Genomic DNA, 23,694 nt, shown 5'->3' with positions numbered 1-23,694 from the left:
AAAAGATTTTGAATTCGATGCAAACACATTTTCATCGATTGCATTAGAACAGAAGTTTCATGAGATCAGGGATTTTGTTTTACTTTGTTCACTGCTAGAACATTACATGGTACATACATGTGTATAAGCAATATTTATTGAATAAATGAATGAATTTCCACGCACAGTGAAGCTCAGGTTCAAGTACATGTTTAGTGGAGAGGTGGGTGGGGCAGATGATTAGAGTGAGAAACTGTGACACCCTAATGACCTGCTTTCCTCTACACCTGTATCCTTTAGACTCAAGTTCTTTCTTTTCTTGTTCTCCAGATTCAAATCTTGTTTTTGATTAGGTGTTTATCATCATTGTGTCATTAAAACAGCTACAAATATTTTTCTTCTAAAGCAAAATGTGGTCTTCACGTTTCCTTGTGACTATGGTTAATCAAAAACTATACTTCTGTGATAGATAGCAAACCCTAGAATTGGCAAGGGAAAGTTTTCTCTCCATCATCTGATTTTGTCAAAAATATTTGACAAATCCAGATGATTATGATGTAATGCAGATATATGTCTGTCTTGGAGTATGTTCTTTAGGAATAATGAATGAAAACATGACTGTAAACTAAGGCTATGACCTCAGTCCATGTCTGTCTGGAGCTCTCTGGTGTTGGGTGATGCCACCTTTCTTTGGAAATGATTAGCACTTGTGTAGGTGAGACCTCAGCAGGAAGACTTGAGACCCCAGACTCAGGGCCTGTAGAATTGAACCATGAGAGCACATGGCAAAGACTGAAGCCAAGCAGGACCCAACAATGTAGTGACTGAATGGTCTATACAATGGAAACATGACAGGCCTTCTGGACTGCATAGACACCCAGAATTCTTGGGTTCTTGGGCAATTCTGAAGGGAGTGAGGAGAACCCAAGGCAGACACCTGATTAGTTTGAGCCTGTTTTAGTTTGGGGGGAAATACATATAATAAATAAGTAAACATATATATATATATATATATATATATATATATATTATATAAAGAATGCAATATGTAATACATATTAAATATATATGATATATACTATATTTCTTCAGCTGTTGATATGGGTCATAACATTTTAGATAGATGATAGATAGATAGATAGATAGATAGATAGATAGATAGATAGATAGATACTTGTAATAAGATTGTCATTACATTGAGTTTGGCTACGCTCAATAAATCCTGCTAAATAAATCTTTATAAGTCTCTTCAAGATAAGAAACAACTCAAATATGTAGACAATATGACACAGCAGAATAAAATGCCAACTTACGAAGCAAGCTGGGTGTTATTAACCAGATATTCCAATGGATAACTACAACTAAATTTATAAAGAAGCCCAGGTAGATAGCTGATGATTGTTGGTGGATCTGGAGTGTCAATATATCCTGAAATATTTCCTATTTGTACTGAAGTGGTATTTCCATAAGCACTGACTCCAGGAACTGTGGATACCTGTTAGAATGGTAGATTAAGTTCAATGATTAAAAAGTTATATACAAGTCAAGGCATTTCATATGCAAGGTGTTAGAGCAGGTCCTTTCTAGGATCTGTTTCAACTATAACATGTCATGATTTTGAGATTATACATACATAATGCTATCTTTAAGTGATTATACATGTCTCAACTAAATGAAATTTTGTATTTACCAAGGACACTTTACTTATATTTCATAAATAAAAAATGAGAGAGATTATAAATTCAGAGTGCTACAACAAATAATTTGAAAATGTTCATGATAAATCCAAATTCTGTGGCATGGTTTAAAAGACCCCTATTAGTCTGATGGTGTTTTCCACTTCAGCTTCATATCGCCAGGTTCCCACTCCTGGTTAAAAATGCCCCAGCCCCTTTGTTGTTCTGTGTGGTCTTTCGGCATACTTTTCTGCCCCCTCTGTTCCACACTCCCCCAAAACATCTCCTACTCCTCCCCTGGATCTCATCTTCCCTAGGAAGCTTCTCTGGTCTCCTCCCCAACTCTGCCCCCACAATGTCTCCCTCCATCAGAGCAGTGGTCACAGTGTCTGAGCAGCCCCTGACTCAGCAGTCCCCTCAGCCATGATCAGGCCCCTTAGTCTACCATTTCATCTTCAGTACAACACAGTGAGGTCAGCATCTTGGGGCCCCCAAGATCACTTTTAAATAAATGAGTTAAGGTCACAAATTTCCTGAGAGTTGATCTTCTCGGGGTTTTCCTCTGTAGTACATGAAGATTCTCATGCCTTCCAGTCCATAAGTAGGTTTCAGGGGGATCATAAACTCCCAGAAATTATAAAAAAGTATTGACCACGTGTGTTTTATTCCTGGGGGTGATGAGCTCTCACTGGATTCTCCAATCCCACTAAAATTTAAGAACTAGCCTTTCAGGAATAATCAATATTGTGCTTAACCTTTATAATACCACAGAGGAATACAGCTTCTCTCACGGTGTCAATCACCGTATAACACTCAATAAATGTTTTTAGCAGCTCTTATAGAGACCTGTAATAGTTAATTTTCAATACTAGAATAACCTTTACGCATGAACCTAGGGGGCACATGGGCAAAACTGAGGCAATTATCTGGCTGATTCATGAATAGAGCCAGAATCATTATGAATGAAAACATCTCAATTCTAATTCAGTGATTTAGTAGTCTACTTAATTTTTCCCTCGTAGGAATGTCCTAGGAACAGATTCCAAAGCTGGTGATGTCTAAGGTAAAATTGAAAAATAAGCCAATGTTCCCCTCTTCTCACCACTTGCCTGACGGGCTAGCTAAAAAGGACAATTCTGTCTGTAACACATACACACACACACACACACACACACACACACACACACAAGTGCACGCACGTGTGCACATGCTTTGCCTGGCATTTCCCCTGAACTGTTTTCTAGGCAGCAGGGCAAGACTAAATCCAAAGAAGTGCCATAAAAGAAAGGTTTTGGGGTATGGTGGGAGGAAAGAAAATAATGCTGCTGCTCACCTTGGCTTCCTCTCTCCACAAGGAAACACAAACATGTAATAATCAACCTACCTCACTCCCCCTTTGGCCCACTTTATAATCTCTCTGCACAGAGCTGAGAAAGACGAATAAAGGTTTTTAACAGTCAACAATACTCAAGCTGCAGGCTTGGAAATGGTCACGGGCACAATATTCTAACTGTTCTCTGGGAAAAGATAAAGAAGGAGTGAAAGAAATCTCTTTTTCCTGTGCCCCGTCTCCCACCAAAAACTATTAAAAACTCTGCCCTTCGAATAATCAAGGCTTGCCCTTTATTCCCAAATAATAATTTGTGAAGAGGGAAAGCCAATTTCTCTCTCTTCACTGGGCTAAATGGTCATGATCATTGTCTCTCCTTTTTGTCTTTACTAAGATTTAGTAATAAGAATATATTTAAATAAGCAAAATAAAAAATAATATTAAATGAATTTCAGTGTAACCCCTCCCAAATACTTACTTCAATTAATTTTAATTCCCAGGAGATTTGCTTCCTTATTCAATTCTATTTTTAGTGTTCAATGCACGATTAAATAAATGAACAGCACAGACTAGGAGTTCTTGTTCAGAGTGGAAATAGTTGAAGCGGTGTTTTGAAATTCGCAATGACTAGAGTGTACTACTGGGATTTCATGGCTAAGATTGGGAATGATAAATATTTTGAAATTCAAAAGACTGTCCCACACAATGAAGAATTTCACACCGGAAATGCTGACAGCCCTCTTTTACAAAACGCTGTGAATTATTCAATGGTAAGCGTGAAACCTAGACGATTCTAAGTTTCCCATTCTATATTTCATCTTTCTTTCTGAATTAGGTCACTAAGAAGCAATAGGCCAAGTGATTTATTGCCAAACTCACTGGAACAAACAATTTTTGTATGATAAGATACTCTCATAAAAAGCATGAGGAACATGTCTAATGACAAACTGTAGAGACATATTTATCAATGTCACTCACACAAAATAATGTTGCTCAGAGTAGCACAGCCCATCTCAGGCCCCCCACCTGCCCGGCTACAATAAACAGAACCATTTTTAGAAAATAAAATTGTATGTTTGGGAGCAGAAGCCTCAAGCAGGCAAAGAAAAGTGATTTGTTCAGTTTTACTGGAATTTCTTCTTGAAAGATAGATTAGGCTTCTGATTATTTCATGAAATGGGAAAATTTTTCTTTTTAGTTACAACCCCAAACCTAGCTCACTATTTCACAGGAATCTTACCACTAAATTGTTGCCACAGCCCTCCAAGGTGCTGAGATTGATGATAAAAATGACCACGGCAGGAAAGGTGTTGTTATTAATGAACCCCCTGCAGTGGGAATCCCCATGCCTTCCATTCAGGGCCAGATCTGTTTCAGAATAACCGGAGAAAAGTACTGTGCAAAAATTAATCTTCATTGTAATGGTCTGCACCCCACAGTAGACACTGATGTCTCTTTCAGCTGAAATAAAAATATATATAAAAAAAAAAAACATAAGTCACAAAAGCAAAATAGAGGACATAAAAATAACTTTAACATCCCTGAGGTATTTATTCACCCCCTCGGTCTGTTTAATTCATTTTTGTATTTGAATATACCATAATCCAATGTAAAAGGTATTAAGAAAAGGAGCCACGAAAAATAGTTTTTGATTTAGCTATCTAGGGAAAGGTTTTTGGGTCTTTGAGTGTAGAGATTATATAGCTCAGCTCTCTATTCCTTTGTGCCTGGTATACAGTAGATGTGCATTAAACGTCAGTTGAGTATTGCCAAATGATTGGAAAATTGAATGACGAAATCAGATTATTGAGGAAATTCAGAAGTAATTGAATTATTCAGCTCTCCCTTCTAGAGTAGTGAGGCTCACTACAAATGGTTCCTTTTCCCAAGTGTAAGGAAGAAAAGTTAAAATCCATCCTAAGTCAAAATTGTTGAGCACTTTGGTATTTTGGAACCCATCTTATCCAGGATGTAGAAACAAAAACTATCCATTTTTAATAGAATTCAATTCTATTTTACCTATTTTAAATCACACTAGAGAGAAAGAGAATAAAAAATTGTTTGCTGATACAACAAACCAAAATTCATAGCCTACTCTAAGAAAATGTTACCAGTTACCATGCCTCAACAAAATAAATGAACTAGGCATAGAAATGTAAAGCACAATTTGCACAGTTTTTTATGACTCTATAAGTTATCACTGATGAGATCTACTCTAGGTTTGTAGAGATGAGCACACACATATACACACATACATACACGAGATTTTCAGATCTCTATTGAATAATTTTTCCACATGTAATGAAGAAGATATATGTAGAAAATGAAGAAGTTGGCTGTTAGGTAATTCCCCAGTGGCAGAAGCTATTACTTTTATTGGTTTTGGTAACTGCTACAAGTTGAATTGTGTCCCTCCCCACAACCCCAAGGTAAAAAAGATACACTTAAGTCCTAAACCCTCAGAATGTGACTTCATTTGGAAATAGAATTATTGCAGATGTAATTAGTTTAGATGAGGTCATACTGGAGCAGGGTAGGTCTCTAATCCAATATGACTGGTGTTCTTTTAAAAGGAATGCCTTGTGAAGGGACAGAAACATAGAGAGAATGCCACGTGAAGACAGAGAATTAAATGATACATCTATAAGACAAGAAATGCCAAAGATTGTCACCAAATCACCACCACAAGCTAGGAAGAGGCAAGGAAGGATTAGACCCAGTCTCAGGGGAAGCATGGTTCTGCTGACACGTTGGTTTTGGACTCTGGCTTCCAAAATTGTAGGACCATAAATTTCTGTTGTTTCAAAACTACAGTGCTTGAGGCACTTTGCTATGGCAGCCCTAGGGAATTAGGATATAACACTCTGTTTTACCAGATAAAGAATCTAAAACATATACCATGTTCTCAAACTGTGGACACACACAAACAAAACTGGAGTAGGCTATTTGAAGAAATACACTAGATTATTCAAAAAAAGAAAAACAAGCAAAATAAAATATATTTTTGGTAAATGATAAGATGTTTACTTAAGCAAACGTCATTCAGGATTTTCTGACATTGAATTAATTTGCTTAAATACCTCAGTTCTAATATAAGGATAGAAGTGTTCTATAGCATATTTCTTTGGAGTACTCATTCTTTACTATTTTTTTTTCTTTGCTGGCAAAGTGAATCATATTTTGCAGATGTGAATAAGTCAATATGGAAATTTCCACATTTGGTTATGATTTTAAACTCATTACAAAATAGAAAGAAAATCTTTTTCATGGCCAAAAGGCAATATTAGGTTAGTTATTGTAGAAAATTCCAAGCAATATTCCCATTATAGTTAAAAAAACAAATTTAATTCATTATGAAGTACTCTTTACCAACATAGAAAAATAAATACCACTTACAGTTGGGAGAATATCTCTATTAACCTTCAGCAACATTAACTGTTTAAATGCAATCATGACTATTAAATGATGCTCTTTACTAAAATAACTGAGTTTATTTTATCAAGTGTTTTACTGAATGTCTATCAACTTCAAAATGCATCTCAAATCTATTGTTTTCTCCATCTTCATGCTATTTCTTGGCCTATGCCACCATTATCTTTTCCCTTTGGAATATTGCATTAACTCCCTAAATGATTCCTTTATTACCACTTACCCTCTCTAATGAGTACAGCGGTTAACACACGAATCCAACCATGTCGTTTCTTTGCTATTCAGTTCACTAGGGCCAAAAGTCCAAATCTTGAACCAAGTCCTCAAGCCCTTCTGTGACCTGCCACCTGCCTGCCTCTGCATTTTTATCTCTCTCTATTATCTCTCTTCATTTGTTTCACTGAATTCTTTCAGTTCTTTAAAAGCATCACACTGAATGATAGAAGCCAAAATCCCAATCTGGGATTATCTTGATCTGGGTAGTGGTTACATGAGTGTATGTGTATATTAAAATTTCAAGATGCATCCTGATAATTGTTGCATTCTATTGTATGTAAATTATTTCTCAATAAACTACAGTGAGCATTTTAAAAAGCGTGATACAGGTTTTAAACACAAAGCCTTCAGTCAGTGCTTTCCTCTGCTTGGGATTCTCCTCCTACCCCAAGTCTTTGAGTAACTCCTACTCTTCCTTCAGGTCTCAGATTTCATTGCCCTATCCCCAAATTTCCAACCTAAATTATATGAGGCCATATTGCCTTAGAATGATATGTATTTGTATATTTGTCCTCTTATGAAACTGAAAGCCCTCGAAAGCAGGAAGCTATGATATTCATTAATGTAATCTCGTGAGTATTTAATCACATAAAGTACTAGAGCAATAGATTGCACTGAGGATTTACAAAGCAGTCGTCCTTGTTCTCAAGTAGATCCCAATCCATAAGGGAAGGCAGACATGACCCACATTATCAGAAGGACTGTGCAGACAGCTATGGGATGGCATAGAAAGCGAACCATACCCAGAGCAGCTAGTTAGGTAGAACTTCCGGGAGACGGTGCCATTGAGCTGAAGTTTGAAGTATCAGTAGGAGTTAGCTACATGGAGTGGAGAATTTATAACACAGAGGGGACAGGGTGAATAATGGCAGATTGGAAGGCTGGTTGGAAGCTTGACAATTTGGTTTTCATTAGAATTTAAAATGCAAAAATGGAAATGGCAGGGAATGGAAGCAAGTGGCAAGTACACAGGAAATCTTTACCTACAAAACGGTATCTGTAAAGAAATAAAAGGTTTCCTTAAATGTCAAATCAAATGAAATAGAGAACAAGTATCATTGCATTACTTGGCATATCATCAGTGTATTGAAGTGATATATATCATGAAATACGTTATAAAAGAGAAATAGCGTTCTTATTAACTTAAACCAACTGAAGACTTTAGCTTCTTCACCTCTGAGAGGAATTAATTGATGGCTTAGAATAGTTTAACAAATGGCAATGTTTACTTTGTCCAAACATAGAGAACGTTCTTTTCTTTTCTGCTTTATAACTGAAGACTTGTAACACCTGCAATGGAACTGAATTTGCTACAAGCTGATCCCACTTGGAGATATGACAACAAACTGAAGACTTTTTGCAGTGTAACAAAAGAGATCTGTTCAAATCCATCCTAACCCAGTTTCTAAAGATTTTTCACAGTCCCTTCCATAGAACACATTTTTTTCCTGATTGTAGATACTTAAGACATTCATTCAGCACAATTTTTCCATTTGTGAAGTTCTGAAAGGAAAAAAAAAATGCTACTTCAAGTTGCCAATGGGCAATTTCTGCCAAATGTAGAAAAAATATTTTCAGAGATACTCAATAACAGTTGCTCTCAACAACTAAATTTTTTGAGCCTCCTGATTGTCCAACTACTGGCCTGAATTGTGACATCCCTTTGAACAATACTCAAGTATTAAACAACCCAATGAGTACAAGCTGACAACAACAACAAAAAAAATTAATGAATAAATACCTTTAGATGTCTATTAATGTTTTATGTTTAAAGATACTACTACTGTTTAAAATGGCAGGCCTGCTTACCGAGTTTGTGTAGAGTTACATTGCCAAAATGGCAGTTTTACCCCTGATATTGTAACCAAGCTAAGCTTTTCATAGAAATGTTTACAATACAGTATTTATTTGAATTCAGGTTAAAATAAAGACACGTACTGCACTCCTCTCACCTAGAATTCAGGCAATGAGTTTGTCTCAGGTTTTCTAAAATTACGCAAATTTTAAACTTCCTTTCACCCTGTCAACCACTATGTATAAAAATGTGTTCTGTTTTGGGGTTCGTAGAATATAGTAACTGCACAAATGGGGATAAACAGGGGATGGATCCAATTCTGTATATGTGAATAAACGTATCACTTTACTTCTTTATCCATAATAAGGTTCCACTGCTAGAACACCTAAATACACTTTTGCTTTTAGACATAATTACTGACAATATATTTGCAGCATATCATTCACATATCTAACAAGTATACTAAACTGATTTTTCTCAAAAATGTCATACTCACCTGGCTTAAATGCAATGGCATGCAAATGAGGTTAAAGATTCTTAGCTTCTGATGTACTGAATAATTTTCATCTTATGTCAATAGTGTTAAGTTTGAGACCTACATTTCCTTTCACTAATGTCAAGATATTTATTTTAACATTTTTAAAATTATTACCTGTAATAATAAGGACACAGATCAATGCAATTATTCAAGTGATTTACATACATATATTCTGCAAACAAACATGGCAACACCCGAAAATTGGGCTGTTAACCTATACCCGGACTGTAGTACTGTGGCCCAAAACGTTCCTTCACTATTGATCTAAATAAGTAAAAATCTCTGTCAAAAGCAATTCTCGGGGTCAGTGTATAATGTAAAGGAAAAAAAAAGTGTGGAGTGCATAGGAACAAGTATCGAAAACACAAAATCAGTTTTATACAAGCTAGAGGCTATTGGTTCTGTTTATTTTCAAGATCTAAACTACATACCACATTGTGTCAACAAAGTATTAAAAAGAAAGCATTTATTATATACATATTGTGGGTCAGTCTCTGTACTGGACTTTGAAGATATAAACATTAGCAAGACTCTTTTACTTCAAGATACTTATGGTTGAATAGAAGAGACAAGAAAAGCAGACAATTACACTGCAGCCTGATAATGCTAGGGTAGAAGTATGTATACCATGTTATATACAACCATGTCTTGGTAGGGCAGAGGTGTTTGGAAGGGATTGTTGGGAAGAAATGAAATAGTTCCAAATGACTAAATATTAAAAGAAATTGATTACATGCCTGGCATGAAGAGAAATGGATGTCAAACTGACACTTTGGTTTCTAGCTTTAGCGACTGAGGGGATTATTCCCTGAAATAAGGAATATAGGAAGAAAAAAAGATGATCAGCTTAGCTTTTGAGTGGCTGAAGTACATATGGGACATTCAAGCAGAAATGTACAGCACATAATTGCAAATATGATTCTAATATTCGGAGACTAGAAAAGAGTGAAAAAATATAAATTTGAGAATCACCAAATACTCAGCACATCTATAACAAACAATAATAATAGATGGAATACCTATGACAGTATTCAAGAAAGAAGAAAAATAGGCTGAAAACAGAACAATAATTGCTAAGTTGTCCTTTAATGAGACTCTCTCTCGTTTACCCAGTAGAATATAATCATTCTCTTGTGCTCTATCCACATCACTTTAGCGGTGAGTCTACCGTATTGCTTTCATTACATCTGGAAGTGTGTACTTGCTTCCCCACTGAATTATGAACTCATCTGAAGCTCTGCATTTTCCCAGAGTGTCTAAGAAATACTCAGTGAATGTTTATTAAAATATACTTAATTCAATTATCTCACAAACAGCATGGTTTCTAACTTCTTAATATCAAGTTCTAAGATTCACAGACAAAGAAAATATGTGCACAGTTAATAGGGATCCATCCTGACTGTTCATCTAGAACTCGTATTTCCTATCTGTACTCTGCCAACTGCCTGCCAACTGGCAGAGATTTAGATAAACATCAAAATCGTTACTGTCAGATATTTTCTGACTTCCAACTGAAAAAATTCAACCCATTAAATAATATGAATAGGAAGGATTTTTGTTATTTGGTTAGGTATTTTACTTTTTAAATGCAGTAGTCTTGGAGACTAATTGTCCTTCCTCGTTATTAATAATGAATTAAAAAAAAAAAAACATTTCCCCGTAACAATGATAGATTTGCTGATCCCTGCTGTCATTAAGAGCAAGGAAGTGAATGACAGCCACCTGGTGTTGGCATAAACACTGTACTAACACAGAGCTAGCAAAACGTCGTAAGTACCCTGCTCTAACCAATACTTATTATACTTTACTGTATATATGAGGTCCGACAATTAAGTTCACGAACTCCTCCTAGAAAAAGTGCTACGTACATACCTCATTGCTGAATATCACTATGGTCACCTTTGAAGTACTCCCCTTGGGAAGCTATGCACTGACACCAGTGCCTAGTCCACCCTTCAAAGCAATTTTGGAACTCTTTTTCTGGAATAGCCATCAGAGCTGTCATTGTATTACCCTTGATGTCCTGAATGTCACCAAAATATCTTCTTTTCAATATTTCCTTTATCTTTGGGTAAAGAAGGGAGTCATTGGGGGCTAGATCAGGTTAGTAGACAAGGTGTTCCAATACAGTTATTTGTTTACTGGCTAAAAACTCCCTCACAGACAGTGCCCTGTGAGCTGGTACATTGTCATGATGCAACAGCCATGAATTGTTGGCAAAAAGTTCAGGTTGTCTAACTTTTTCATGCAGCCTTTACAGCATTTCCAAATAGCAAACTTGGTTAACGGTTTGTCCAGTTGGTACAAATTCATAATTAATAATCCCTCTGATATCAAAAAAGGTTAGCAACACCATTGCAACAAAGTTCATGAACTTAATGGTCAGATCATATGTGTTACCAGAAAATCTTATTAAAAGGCAGATTTTGATTCAGTAGACCTGGGTGGGGCCTGGTTTGTGCATTTCTCACAATCTCCAGGTGATGTTAAAGTTGCCAGTCTCCTAACCAGTTGAACTTCTCGTCACAACTATATATTTTGGCTGGGCATGCTTACAAGAGGTTTGTATGAAAAAGGGGAGAGAGAGAGAGAGAGAGAGAGAGAGAGAGAGAGAACTATGAAAGAGATGGATGTGTGTCTGACTCCCTTGTCTGAGGAACTAACTGGTTTTGAATCTCAATGAAAAAGGTTCATGAAAAGTTTTGTGAGACTGAGCCCAAGTAAATCTAGTTTAGTGCCCTTGCAATGTGTGAAACAAAATTGGAAATAGGATTCAACTTCTCCTACCTCCCAATAGCCCATTTCATAAACCATAGCAGTGTAATAACTGAAGCAGGACAGTTCACCTCAAATGGCGACCGTGCCCCCCGGGCACTTTCTGACGCTCTGGAAGAGATGTGGGTTGAATGGGTGAGTCTTGTGAGCAAGTGGAGGCTCTGACAGTTCAGACGTAGGTATTCCTATGACTATGACGGCACCTGTATCCATGGGCTGGTTTATACCTTAATAGTAGCATTGGTTTAAAATTAATAGTATGAACCAAAATATTTTCAATATATTCGGAGGAGCCTTTTCTGCATGCTGAAGAATGCAATGCTTTGTGGTGCCATAGTAACCTCACCTGGAAATAATTGACTTGATGGACTTTGGTAGGTATTTTCAAACAAATTTATACCATTTGAGCAGATTATAAGAGTAATGTATATATCTTTTCCATTTCTATCTCTGAAAAATGAGAAAGTAAGATTTGGCACTACAAAAACAGAATTGTTTAGAGAAATGATGCTATATGGACTGCCTTAATTCATTTTTCAAAGTTAATTTTCCTCTTAAGTTTTTATACAATATTGAGGTTTTGTTGCTAAAAGAGTGAGAAGTCCTAAGGGAGTATTGATATTTCATCGACACAAAATACCAGCAGCTGATGAAGAATTTAAAGTGGATTAGAAATTCAAGTTTCCTGTCTATATTGAAGAGGTTTCTGGCCATCTTAGTTTTTCACATCTGTTTCTTGTTAGCAAATGGAAGCTGTTGTTTCCAATACTGTGGGAAATTCAAACACAGTCTGAGGCAAACTTTGCAGACTTATATTCACACTTGCTTCTCCAAACCAGAAGAGTGGTCATCTTTTTCAAGAAGAAAAATGCCTGTGGATTTTACTTACACAAGCACAGGAAATGAAATATTCCTGCAATGAAAAACTTTGTTATTAAAATAAAGAAGGGTTGGGACTGACTTATTCAGTCACTGAACTCGCTGACTGACTGCTCTTCTTGCCACTGAAATTTATCCCCATGCATGAATCAGGATGTGGTCAGCACTGTCTGCTCGGATCAGTTCTTCTTCCTCATCTGGGTTCTAGGAATCACAGTCCCAGTCGCCAAGCAGAAAGCAGGCATCCTCTTCAGAACTTCACAGACCAAAGCACTACACTGGGTAGGAAGGCAGGAGAACTGGCCTTTCTCATCTCCACAGAGGGCCAGAAAACATTCATTCCCTGGGATAATTACTCCCTTACCCATTCTGGCATTGTCTGTGGGCACAGAACAACCCAATGGTTAACTGAAGCCCAACACAGAAGACCATTCATTTTACTTGACCCACCCATGAATTTTATCAACTAAATAAATGATTCTCTATTTTATTTCCTGTGGAACACTAGTGTTCATTGAAATAGTAATAAATACTGCTGGAAAAAAAAGATTTCCTTAGTCAAAAAAGCTAAACAAATTGCTCTAGTTTATGGCTTTTCTGATTCCTTTATGTGGTTATTTTCACTGTGATTCTCCATTTACACATCATTTTTTTATCTTTCAGTTTTATTGAGATATAATTGACATACTACACTGTTTAAGGTGTACAGCATAATAACTTGACTTACACATATAATTTGACTTACATATATGATTTACATAAATGATTCCCAAAATAAGTTTAGTTAACATCCAGCATCTCATATAGATACAAAAAAATGTTTTTTTCCCTATGATTAGAACTATTAGGATCTACTCTCAGTAATTTTCAAATATGCTAAACAGTCATGTTAGCTAAAATCATCATATACATTACATCTCCAGTACTTATTTATTGTACAACTGGAATTTGTACCTTTTAATCACTTTTATCCATCTCTAGTAACCACAAATCTGATCTCTTTTTCTATGAGTTTAGGTTTTTTGATTTGTTTGTTTGTTTTTAAGATTCCACACATAAATGAGATCATATAGGATTTGTCTATTTGTCTTTGTTTGACTTATTTCACTTAGCAAATTGCCCTCAAGGTCCATTATGCTTTCACAAATGGCAGGATTTCCTTTCTTTTTTATAGCTGAATAGTATTCCATTATATATATATATGTATATATATATATTATAATTTATATATAATAATATAATATATAACATGTAAAATAATAAATCATAAAATCATATATATGATTCAAAATCATATATTTAATATTAATATGTAATTTATATTATATATAATTTATATTTATATCATAAAATCATATATGTGATTCATAATCATAACATCATATATATGATCATAATCAAATGATTATTATGATTATGATTAAATCATAAAATTATATATATGATTCAAAATCATATATAATATAAATATGTAATTTATATTATATATATAATTTATATTTATATAATTTATATATATAAAATCATATATATGTTAAAATGTTACATTATAATATATAATATATAACATGTAAAATATATTATATATATATCTCTCACAACTTCTTTATTCATTCATCTGTTGATGCACACTTAGGTTGTTTCCATGTCTTAGTTATTTTAAATAATGCTGCAATGAACATGATGGTGCAGATATCTCTTTGACATAGTGATTTTATTTCCTTCAAACATATACATAGAAGTAGAATTGCTAGGTAATATAGTGGTTCTATTTTTAACTTTTTGAGGAAACTCCATACTGTTTTCCATAGTGGTTGCACCAATTTGTATTCCTACTAACAGTGCACAAGTGTTTCCTTTTCTCTACATCTTTGCCAGTACATTCTAACAGGTACAAAATTACATCTCACTACGGTTTTGATTTGCATTTCCCTGATGATTAATGATGTTGAACATATTTTCACATACCTGTTCACCATCTATATGCCTTCTTTGGAAAAATAAAATGTCTATTCAGGTTTTTTTTGCCCACTTTTTAATTGGATTATTTGTTTTGTTTTGTTTGTATACATCATTTTTTAAACTTAGTATTCAAAGTTCACTTTAAAGCATCATGATTTAATGGAAAGAGTACTAATTTTTAATCTCTGTCAATTGCTAGCTTTGCAGCATTAAACAAATTCTAATCCTCAATTTCCCCATCATAAAATGAGGATTAAAAATGGTTTGTAGGTTTGTTGTAAGAAATAAAAGAGAGAATTATGTAATGTGCCTAGCATGCAATATGTGGAACCTATTGATTTCTTCCTTATCAGTGTTATTTTAAATAGCATACAAAATAACAAGTTATGTAACACTGACTTACATTCAGTGTCCCACATCCAGTTAGGTCACCATAAAACAGTGTCAGGCCCCAAAGTTTCTAGTGTCATATAAACCTAATCTCTCGATTGTACCTCTGTCATTAAAGACTTCTTTAGGGGTCTGAGTTTAGGCTCACTCTCATATACTATCATCTTCCCCCAAAAGGAAGCTAGTTCCAGAAACTATCCATCAGTCACAGAAGTCAAATGCATTTCTTGGTATGTTTCACTCTGGCCAAATAATTCCTTGGTACTCTAAAAGTCTACTGTGGTTTGAGTTTTATTACAACTATAATGTCAGTGGGACAGTATCTATTCCCTGCTATTCGCTTGGATAGCCAAGAGTTAACTACCTTAAAGTTAGATGGTATCCCTTTAAATTTGAAATGAGTTAGACCGTGGTGTTTCCCTTGGTTCAAGGATAAATGCCATGGAAATTAAAGAAAATAGTTCTAATGTCATGAAACAGCAAAGGTCAGATAGGGTGAGATGATTACTGTCATCATTATTAACATTACTTTGCATTTAAATAGTCCCTCTCCTATGCCAGACTCATTCTCATTCTACACTGACACTTAGTGTCTGAGCAGCATGTGAGCTCCTGGTGACATCAAGGATGATCTTCATAGGGAAGCGAAGGCGAAAGCCAAGAGGGGAGTGAGCAATTAACCTTTAGGCTTTATTTGCTCACTCTGGTCTTCTTTTGCAAGCAGCCTGCAAAAACGGGCTTACTTGAAAATAATACCCACGTAAACTTAAAGTCTCTCCTGGAACTTCTGATTTTTGTGGATTTCAGATTTTTTTTTAAACATAAATTTTAAATCGCAACATTGTGTGTGGGAGGGGGGCGAGGGTGGTGATATATGAGTGAGTATGTGTGTGTAAGTTTGGGTATTTGTTGTCTAAGCCAGTACTAAAAGTGCTAACATATACAAAGACAATTACAAATTGAAAATAAGAGGCTTGATTCTCCCTCCCTGTTGAAAATAAAGGAACAGACTTCTCCTTCTTTCCATTACTTAGATCATTTACATCAGAAAACTCATAATTGTAAGTACTTTCTCTTCTCTTTGAAATGTATGTAAATCCTGTAGAAAACTAGACAGGTCTTTTGTCTACTTTATGACCCAGAAATGTTTTTCTCAAGAACCTGGGAATCATCTCTTGGAAATGTAAATGTCAAGGAGGATAGAACCCCAATTTCAGAGTTTTGGTGGGAGGGTGGGAGCCTAACTTCAGTGGGATCTTTGCTCCAAATTGAAAAAGTACCTCCTGTCATAAAGATATGAGAATTTTATTTTTCCCTTAGATAAAGCCAATATGCTAACACAATTACCAGGTATTTTAGGATAAATCATATGTGACAAAAGGTGCTGTCAAGTCTTCTTACTTGAGGACTAGTTATCATTTATCTTGAAAACATATCTGTAATGGGTGGCATCTGCTTGGCTATGCAAAAGAATGAGAGTTCTTTCTGTCTTTGTAACCTCTTAGTGGATTGCCTATGATGAGCATCATATTCTGCTTTAATGCTTATTCAAGGATAAGTGTTTTCATCTCTACTATCTTTGTGGAGAGCATTTCTGGATTGGGAGATTCTGTTTTTAATTATGCTTCTCTAGCACATGACTGTGCTTTCAATGAAAATAATGAACTCAAGAAAATAATAGAATATACTATGTCAGTTGTTCTTAACATAAATGTATATTGGACTCATCTGCAGATTCAGAAATTGCCACCATCTTTTTACATTTTGGCCTTCTTTTTCATCCATAACAGAGTAAGTCTTGACTATCCTTTCCAGGCCCCAGCCAGGCCTCTAAACCCTCATTTTCATGAGGACCAGGCCTCCCAGTTCACTGTGGAGACGAAGACCATCAGCATCTCTCAACTTCTCTGCCTGTGTCTTTTATTTCTCCTTCTCTCCTAACCCAGAGAAACAGCAACCATTTTTCCTAGGTTAATACTTCTACCTGTTCCTTTGATCTCTTCCATATTTTCTTTCCTCATTACCTCAGTTATTTCTTTACTAGTACACCCAATCCCTGAATACTTTTCCTTCACTCGTGTATACTCTAAGGTGGTCTCTAATCCAAAAATCCTCTTTTTCATCGAAACCTCGATGAAAGCTGGCTCAGGTTATTCCTCTCTTTCCTTCACCACCAAAGTGATCTAACTAACAGTCCTTCTTCATACCTTCCATTTTCCTATCCCCCAGTTCTTGGTCACTTACTGCACAGGGATTCAATTCTCATCTCACTATTTTCAGTTTCAACATCTCTTCTCACACCCAGGCCCGTATTTCCTACCACTGAACAGAGGCTGCCATGAAGTTCTAAAAGCACCCCATACTCATTATTTTCAAACCCAAACTTTCTCTCTAAAACCTGCAAGTGCCCATACTTTTGGTGTCAGTTAACAGTATCAACATCCAATTATCCAAGTTCAAAACATCCTCTAGTATTCCCTTTCATTTCCCAAATCACATTCATCCTCCATTGCTGGTTAGTCTACACAAACTATCTTTTATAGCTGTCTCCTTCTTCTGCTCCCACTGCCATTGCCTGCATGATATTTCTCTTTGCCTCTAGTCTCTTCTAGCATGATTCTATCTTTCACGCTTTTCCCAATGTCTGCTTTCTAAAGTAAAACGTGACCTTGTCAAACCCTTTAAAAGATATGTTTAAATAGACTCAACGGCTCTTCACTGCCTATAAAATAAAAACAAAACACTTTTATTACACAAATAACACACAAAGTATTGCCAAACCCATTGAACCTAAATTTACTCAAACCTCTAGCTCTAATTAGTTGACAGGACATACAGGAAAAGAACAGTATTTTAAAGACACATCAGAGTTTCAGTCAACCAAATCCAGAGTGTCAGAGTTCTACGGAAAAAAAGAAAAAAGAGAAAGAAAAAAAAGACCAAATTATGTAAAGAGAGAAATAGCATTTTAGAAAAGCAAAGGACATAGAGGAATTGTTTTAAATTAAAATCGACTTAAGACTCAAATCAACAAATGTGGATGTTTCAGAGGCAAATTGGCTGAGTATTAGATGACATTAAGGAATTATTGTTAAGTTTATTAGACATGTATGTGAAGTGTAATGATTTTTAAGTTATTTTTCATTATATATGCATATGAATTTATTTTAAAATATTCCATATGAATTTTTTAAAAAATATTCCAGAGATGGGGTGGTAAAAAGAGAAAGATGAAACAAAATTTATAAATGTTGATAATTGATGAAGCTGATAATCAGTATGAGTGCTGTTTTACTAATCTCTGCTTCTCTATATGAGTATATTTGAAATTTTCCAAAATAAAAAACGTAAACAAATTTAAAAAAAAACATCGTTTCAGGTGTTCAAAACCATTAACAACCCTGCCTTAGCACACCTTCCTAGACTTACCTGACCTCTATATTTTACTTACTCTGCCATGTACTTGTATCCTAGGTCTGTGCTCATGAAGACATTTCTACACTCTTTGATCTTTATCCTGGAGCAAGCCAAATTACTTCTCCAGATAAACTAGAAATCTCATAACAACTACATAACGACCTACTGATGGCTCTGCACAGGTATGCTGTTGCTCCGGCATGCTCTGAACATAGGGGTACTGGCAGGTTTGGAGAATGGAAAACATGGCAGAAGGTATTTGGGTTTACATGGCAGACTTGAAAACATAGTTTCAGATTTTCTAAACTTTATTTTGAAAATGTTGAACTATGGTTCTATAATTTATTGGATATGAAATGACAAATACTTAAATAAATCATTGAATTACTTCTCACTGAGTAAAGATTTTAGGAATCTGTGGGACCTTTCTATCAATATGGTCAAAATCTCATGTCTGTCACCACATTCCTGGGTTGCTGTGAAATGCATGCTGAAGCTGGTCTTGTACTTTAGTGGTGACAGACATTTTACTGAAATAATATTTTTTGAGTATTGCATATTTTACAATCATTTTCTTAAATATTATTCCTAAATAAATGTATTTGCATATAACACCAGTTTTGAAAGTCTGAATTAACATATGAGGGGAAAAAGGCATCAATTAGAAGAATTTTGAATGAAATTAGTCTCTCCCAATTTTACAACCCACTAGCCAATATTTTTCACATCTGTGAACACTCATTATAATAATATTAACTACAATGAACACTTTGTATGTTAATGTGGATATAAATTACAACTCCAGAAAAATGTCTTTTGTCATTCGCCATTTGTTAATATCCATTTAACATAGAGGGATACCCCCTATTTTTCATATGTATTTAAATGATTTACTTTTCAAACATAATCACTTTTTCCAGATACAATTAGAGAAAAGATTAGGCTCCAACTTACCAGGAAATCTACTGTGGAGGTTGGCATCACAGTTGTAGCCATTGAACTGAGCAGATCCCGGAAGCACTCTAATTGTTAGAAGCAACAGCAACCGTATCCGTTCCATTGCAAAACCTAGAAAACAGTTAGTCATCATGTGCGCATCACCAGCCTTCACCCTTACTTGCTGGAAAGACTGCGGCTGATCTCAATTCACTGTTGGATAGGCAGGCAGTTTGCCTCCCCACACAGTCAAAGCTCGTTAAAGGCCTAATGATTATGAGAAATAATTATCAGCAAAGAGGCAGAGATTTTGGTCACAATATTTCAAAATTATTTTCATTCTTTGGCTTCAGTTTACTAAGGTTGACAAAACTAGGCTTTTGCAATGGAAGAGCTAACACATAAAACATAAACTTCATAAAAGAAAAATTCTTTATGATAAATAATGTGGGGACAGAGCCCCAGAAAGCAGTTTCCAGGCTCTTGGCCTCACATAGAAAGGTGCTGGCTCAGGTAGTAAATGGCCATCAACTGTGATTGGATGGCCATCAGCTGTGGCTAGTTGGCCGTCAGCTGTAACCAGTGAGCCACTGGCCACTAATATAACTGCTGTGGCTACGCTAGCAAAAAATGGGGGCTAGCAAGAGCAGATTGCAGAGAGGCGGATGCCGCCGGTGAGAATATAGTGATATGACTCCCCTACTTATGGCTCCATGGGTGTTCCTTTTTGGCCTCACCTTGTCCTACGTTCCTATGTGGGGAGCGGGAGCAGAGACCCCGCCTGACATCCTGCAAGACATAGGAAGAACTCAAACCAAGTATTTGGCAGATTAGAACAGCATAGCTAGGCAGACAGACCAATTTGGAGACAACTCTCTACTTGAAAATAACAAGATACATAAAGGCAGAGGAATTTAACACTTAATACTTGATTCTCAGAGAATTCTCAATACTCTTGATGACCAAATAATGTCAGGAAAAACTTCCCTTCAACAAAGGAATTCCCAACTACCGCTATTTTTCCAAATCAGTAGTCTGTGTATCATTTTCTCAGGAAACACAGGAATAAAGCAAAATGGAGAACAGAAAAATACTATGTGTGGAATGACACCATGGTTCCTCCAATGACTGGTCATTGGTGGGTAATAAGAACTGATACGGACACATGAAAACTTTGAATTCTTAGGAAAAAGTAATGGATGGTGATTTTTTTTAAAGTTATCAATGTGGGTTGAACAAACAAATATAAATTGACTTTAATACTTAAACACCTGTCAGGGTGGTGTTTAATTTCTTTTTTCTCAATGCCTTTTTATTGGCCTGATAAAGTTAAACATTTTCCAGAAGTGCCCAACTTATTCTTCAAGTACAGTCTTTTCACTGAAGAGAAAAAAAAAAACAAAAAAAAAACACAAAACCTCATTTGGGTTGGTGGTTTTTGGTCTAGGCATAAAAAGCAAAAATAAAATAAAACTGTAAAGGTTTGTTCAAATAATTTAGTGCGTTTTAAAAGCTTGGGGTTTTGGGGGGAACATGATATTTTAGATGTCCTAAAAGATCTACCCTTAGATGATTAATCACATCTTTAGCAAAAGGAAGGAAATACATTTTGCTTTTGAATCATCATTTTATATAACAAGTTTATGGTGAACGAAGTCACTTTGGTGAGGATGTGGGAAAGTAAAGTATGAGTTTACTCTCTAAAATAGACTGAAAAAAATGTTAACTCAAAGGAGCTTCCTTCCTTCAGCATTGTAACGTAATACTCAGGCACAAACCTAACGACTTTTGGGAAAACAGCCACAAGCCTGGTTAGTTCTGATCCCTTAGGAGAGTCCCTAAATGAAAGTCTCACACAAGTGGCTGACCCAGACCCTGGGCTCTCTTGGCTATACCTACATCTCCATTGTCTAGATCCTCCAGACACTTCAAGCAGACTAAGCCAGCCCTGCTATTCTGGACTCTTTGGAAAACTACTAGGAAACAGAGCAGCTTGTTTCTAAGTGGTACATGCCACGTCACACATACCTGTCTTATGCCCTCCCACTCCCTCCTTATGGTCAGTCCCCTGAATTCCCAGAAGGCATTGGGAATGCTAGACCCACACTGTTGTCTTCAATCTAGAGATGTCTCCCACCCCTAGGGATTCACAGTCAGGAATTTTCGATGGTGAGTGATTTTATTATTCTGAAATGCTTTCTAGCTTTTATGTTTTCTAATGGACAAAAACAACATTTAATGAGTGCACACTGTACACATAGAAGGCCCTGTGTGCCAGACTGTTTACCTATAGTCTCTCATTCACATTCCTTCTAATAATTGGATTATATTTGAATTATTACTCCAGGTACACAGAAAGAAAAATAAGTCTCAGGAAGTTTAAGTGATACGGAAAACAAGTAGATGAACTAAAATTCAACTTCAGATCTTTCTGATAACAAAGTTTACTGCATAAATTACCTAAATATCTGATACTAAATAAACTCGGTGTGTTTTCTTTTTTTTTTTTTTTTTTGGAGGGGCGGGGGGAAGTTGCCATTTATCCTTACTCTTTTAAATTTTGTATGTTTAATAGATGTATTTTATAACATGGGCACATGAGGGAGAAAATTGTTTTTTAAACGGGAAGAGGAAGCCCTCATTGTGAAAAGAGTATTATTACTACAGCCTAAACTGGACATTTCTGTATTTACCAAAAATGGATGAGAAACTCAGCTATTTGAAACAGCCTACTGATAGCAGTAGTAAAGTCTTGGCTTTACAACTTTGGATCCAATCTGAGTTTGTCCAAAAGAGATATGCCTCTCCCCTTCACATTTTGAACAGGACCTCTAGCACTGTCATGGAGATTAAAACACTTAACAATTTATTTTTATTTTTTTTTAAGAAAAGATGGTAGCAGTAGAAGGCAGTTTACTTTAACAATTGATTTTGATATCAGCAGATATGGACCCAAATCCTCCCATCAGTCATTCTCTTTGTCACTTGAAAATCAAGATGATGATCGTAAGACTTTATAAACTATAAGTGCATAAAAAAACATAACGTACTCTGGACATACAGAAGGCATTGAAATATTAGTTTCAGGGCCACCACATACTGGCGTGCAAGTTGTACCCTGCACAAGGGCATCCAGTGGAGAGATGTTTACAGGGCCTCTGTTTCTTTGGCTAAGCCACATGTTCTGAAGCCAGACTACTCAACACAAAGGTGTCCTGTGGATTAGTGACAGTACTGAATCGTTAAATCATATTATTATATTTATAATGTTATTTGTACTGGTCTGTATTTTAGCATTAGTATACATTAAGCAGGGCATTTTAGAAGGATACCTACATCTCTTGTATAGGCAAAAGCCACATTTTTTAAAAATTTTTTGTGAAAAATTTAATTAAAAAAATCAAACAAATGTGTTATTATAATTTATGAATTATATATACATACATATACATATACATATAAATTATACACACACACACACACACACACAGTAGTCCCCCCCCTTATCTGCAGGGGATACCTTCCAAGACCCCCAGCGGATGCCTGAAACCATGGGTAGTACCAAACTCTATATATGCTGAAAAGCCTCATTTTTATCCCTGTAACATTGGCAGTGCTTATGGCATTTTCAAGACTTTGGAGGCTCTTTATGTTCTACCTATAAATTTAAAAAAATGATGAGCTATAAACTTGCACATCTCCTGTTCCCAATCCTATCTCCAATACTTCCCCTGCACAGAGAAAACCTGAGCATCATCTCACAGTAGCAAGCTTGGGGATGCTACATTACCATAGTTCCTAAAGTTCTTTTCTAAAATGGGATGCTTGGAATTTAGGGACTCTTTACAGACTCTTTACAGAGTCTTTAGGGACTCTATATTGAGACTCTTTACACTCAAAGCATAATGTCTTTTTGGCTCAGGTTCCGTAGCTTCTGGGGGCGCGGTGGAAAGGCTACAATTAGAGATATGGATACTCCAGTCCTGATCTGGCTAAAAAACTTAATTGAGCTTCATATCACAACGTAGAACCTGATTTCTGTGGTCCACTGTGGGATGACATGAGGTGCTTGCTGTCCCATTGTGGGTCCAGCAAATTCTGGTTAGAGAACCTGAGCAGAAGCATTTCCCATCTTCTCCACTATAACCAAGTACAGGAACCAACACCCCTACTTTGGTGCTAACAATGGTGTACAACACTGCCTTACACAGCAAATATTACAAAATACTAATAATGAATTTGTAGATAATAAGGACCTTGAAGATATGCATGCACAAAGTTTTGTACATGGTTCTTAACTTAGTACTCTCAT

At 35.9% G+C, this 23,694-nt stretch overlaps 1 protein-coding gene across 1 annotated transcript in view; it reads right to left on the bottom strand.

Moving 5' to 3' along the window:
• The window catches only part of ZPLD1 (zona pellucida like domain containing 1), a gene marked incomplete at both ends in the record, with an annotated part of 39,026 nt that extends 19,490 nt beyond the window's left edge, over window positions 1-19,536 (bottom strand). Inside the window, 3 exons of the mRNA XM_081063778.1 lie at window positions 1,293-1,474; window positions 4,226-4,446; window positions 19,401-19,536. Of these exons, the coding sequence (XP_080919904.1) occupies window positions 1,293-1,474; window positions 4,226-4,446; window positions 19,401-19,536 (539 nt within the window). The remainder of the gene's footprint in view (window positions 1-1,292; window positions 1,475-4,225; window positions 4,447-19,400) is intronic.
• Window positions 19,537-23,694: the final 4,158 nt, after the last annotated feature.

Source organism: Rhinolophus hipposideros (genome assembly GCF_964194185.1).
Source record: "Rhinolophus hipposideros genome assembly, chromosome: 2".
Taxonomy (NCBI): domain Eukaryota; kingdom Metazoa; phylum Chordata; class Mammalia; order Chiroptera; family Rhinolophidae; genus Rhinolophus; species Rhinolophus hipposideros.
The sequence above is the reverse complement of the archived record's forward strand: the minus strand, read 5'-3'. Positions and strand labels throughout refer to the sequence as shown.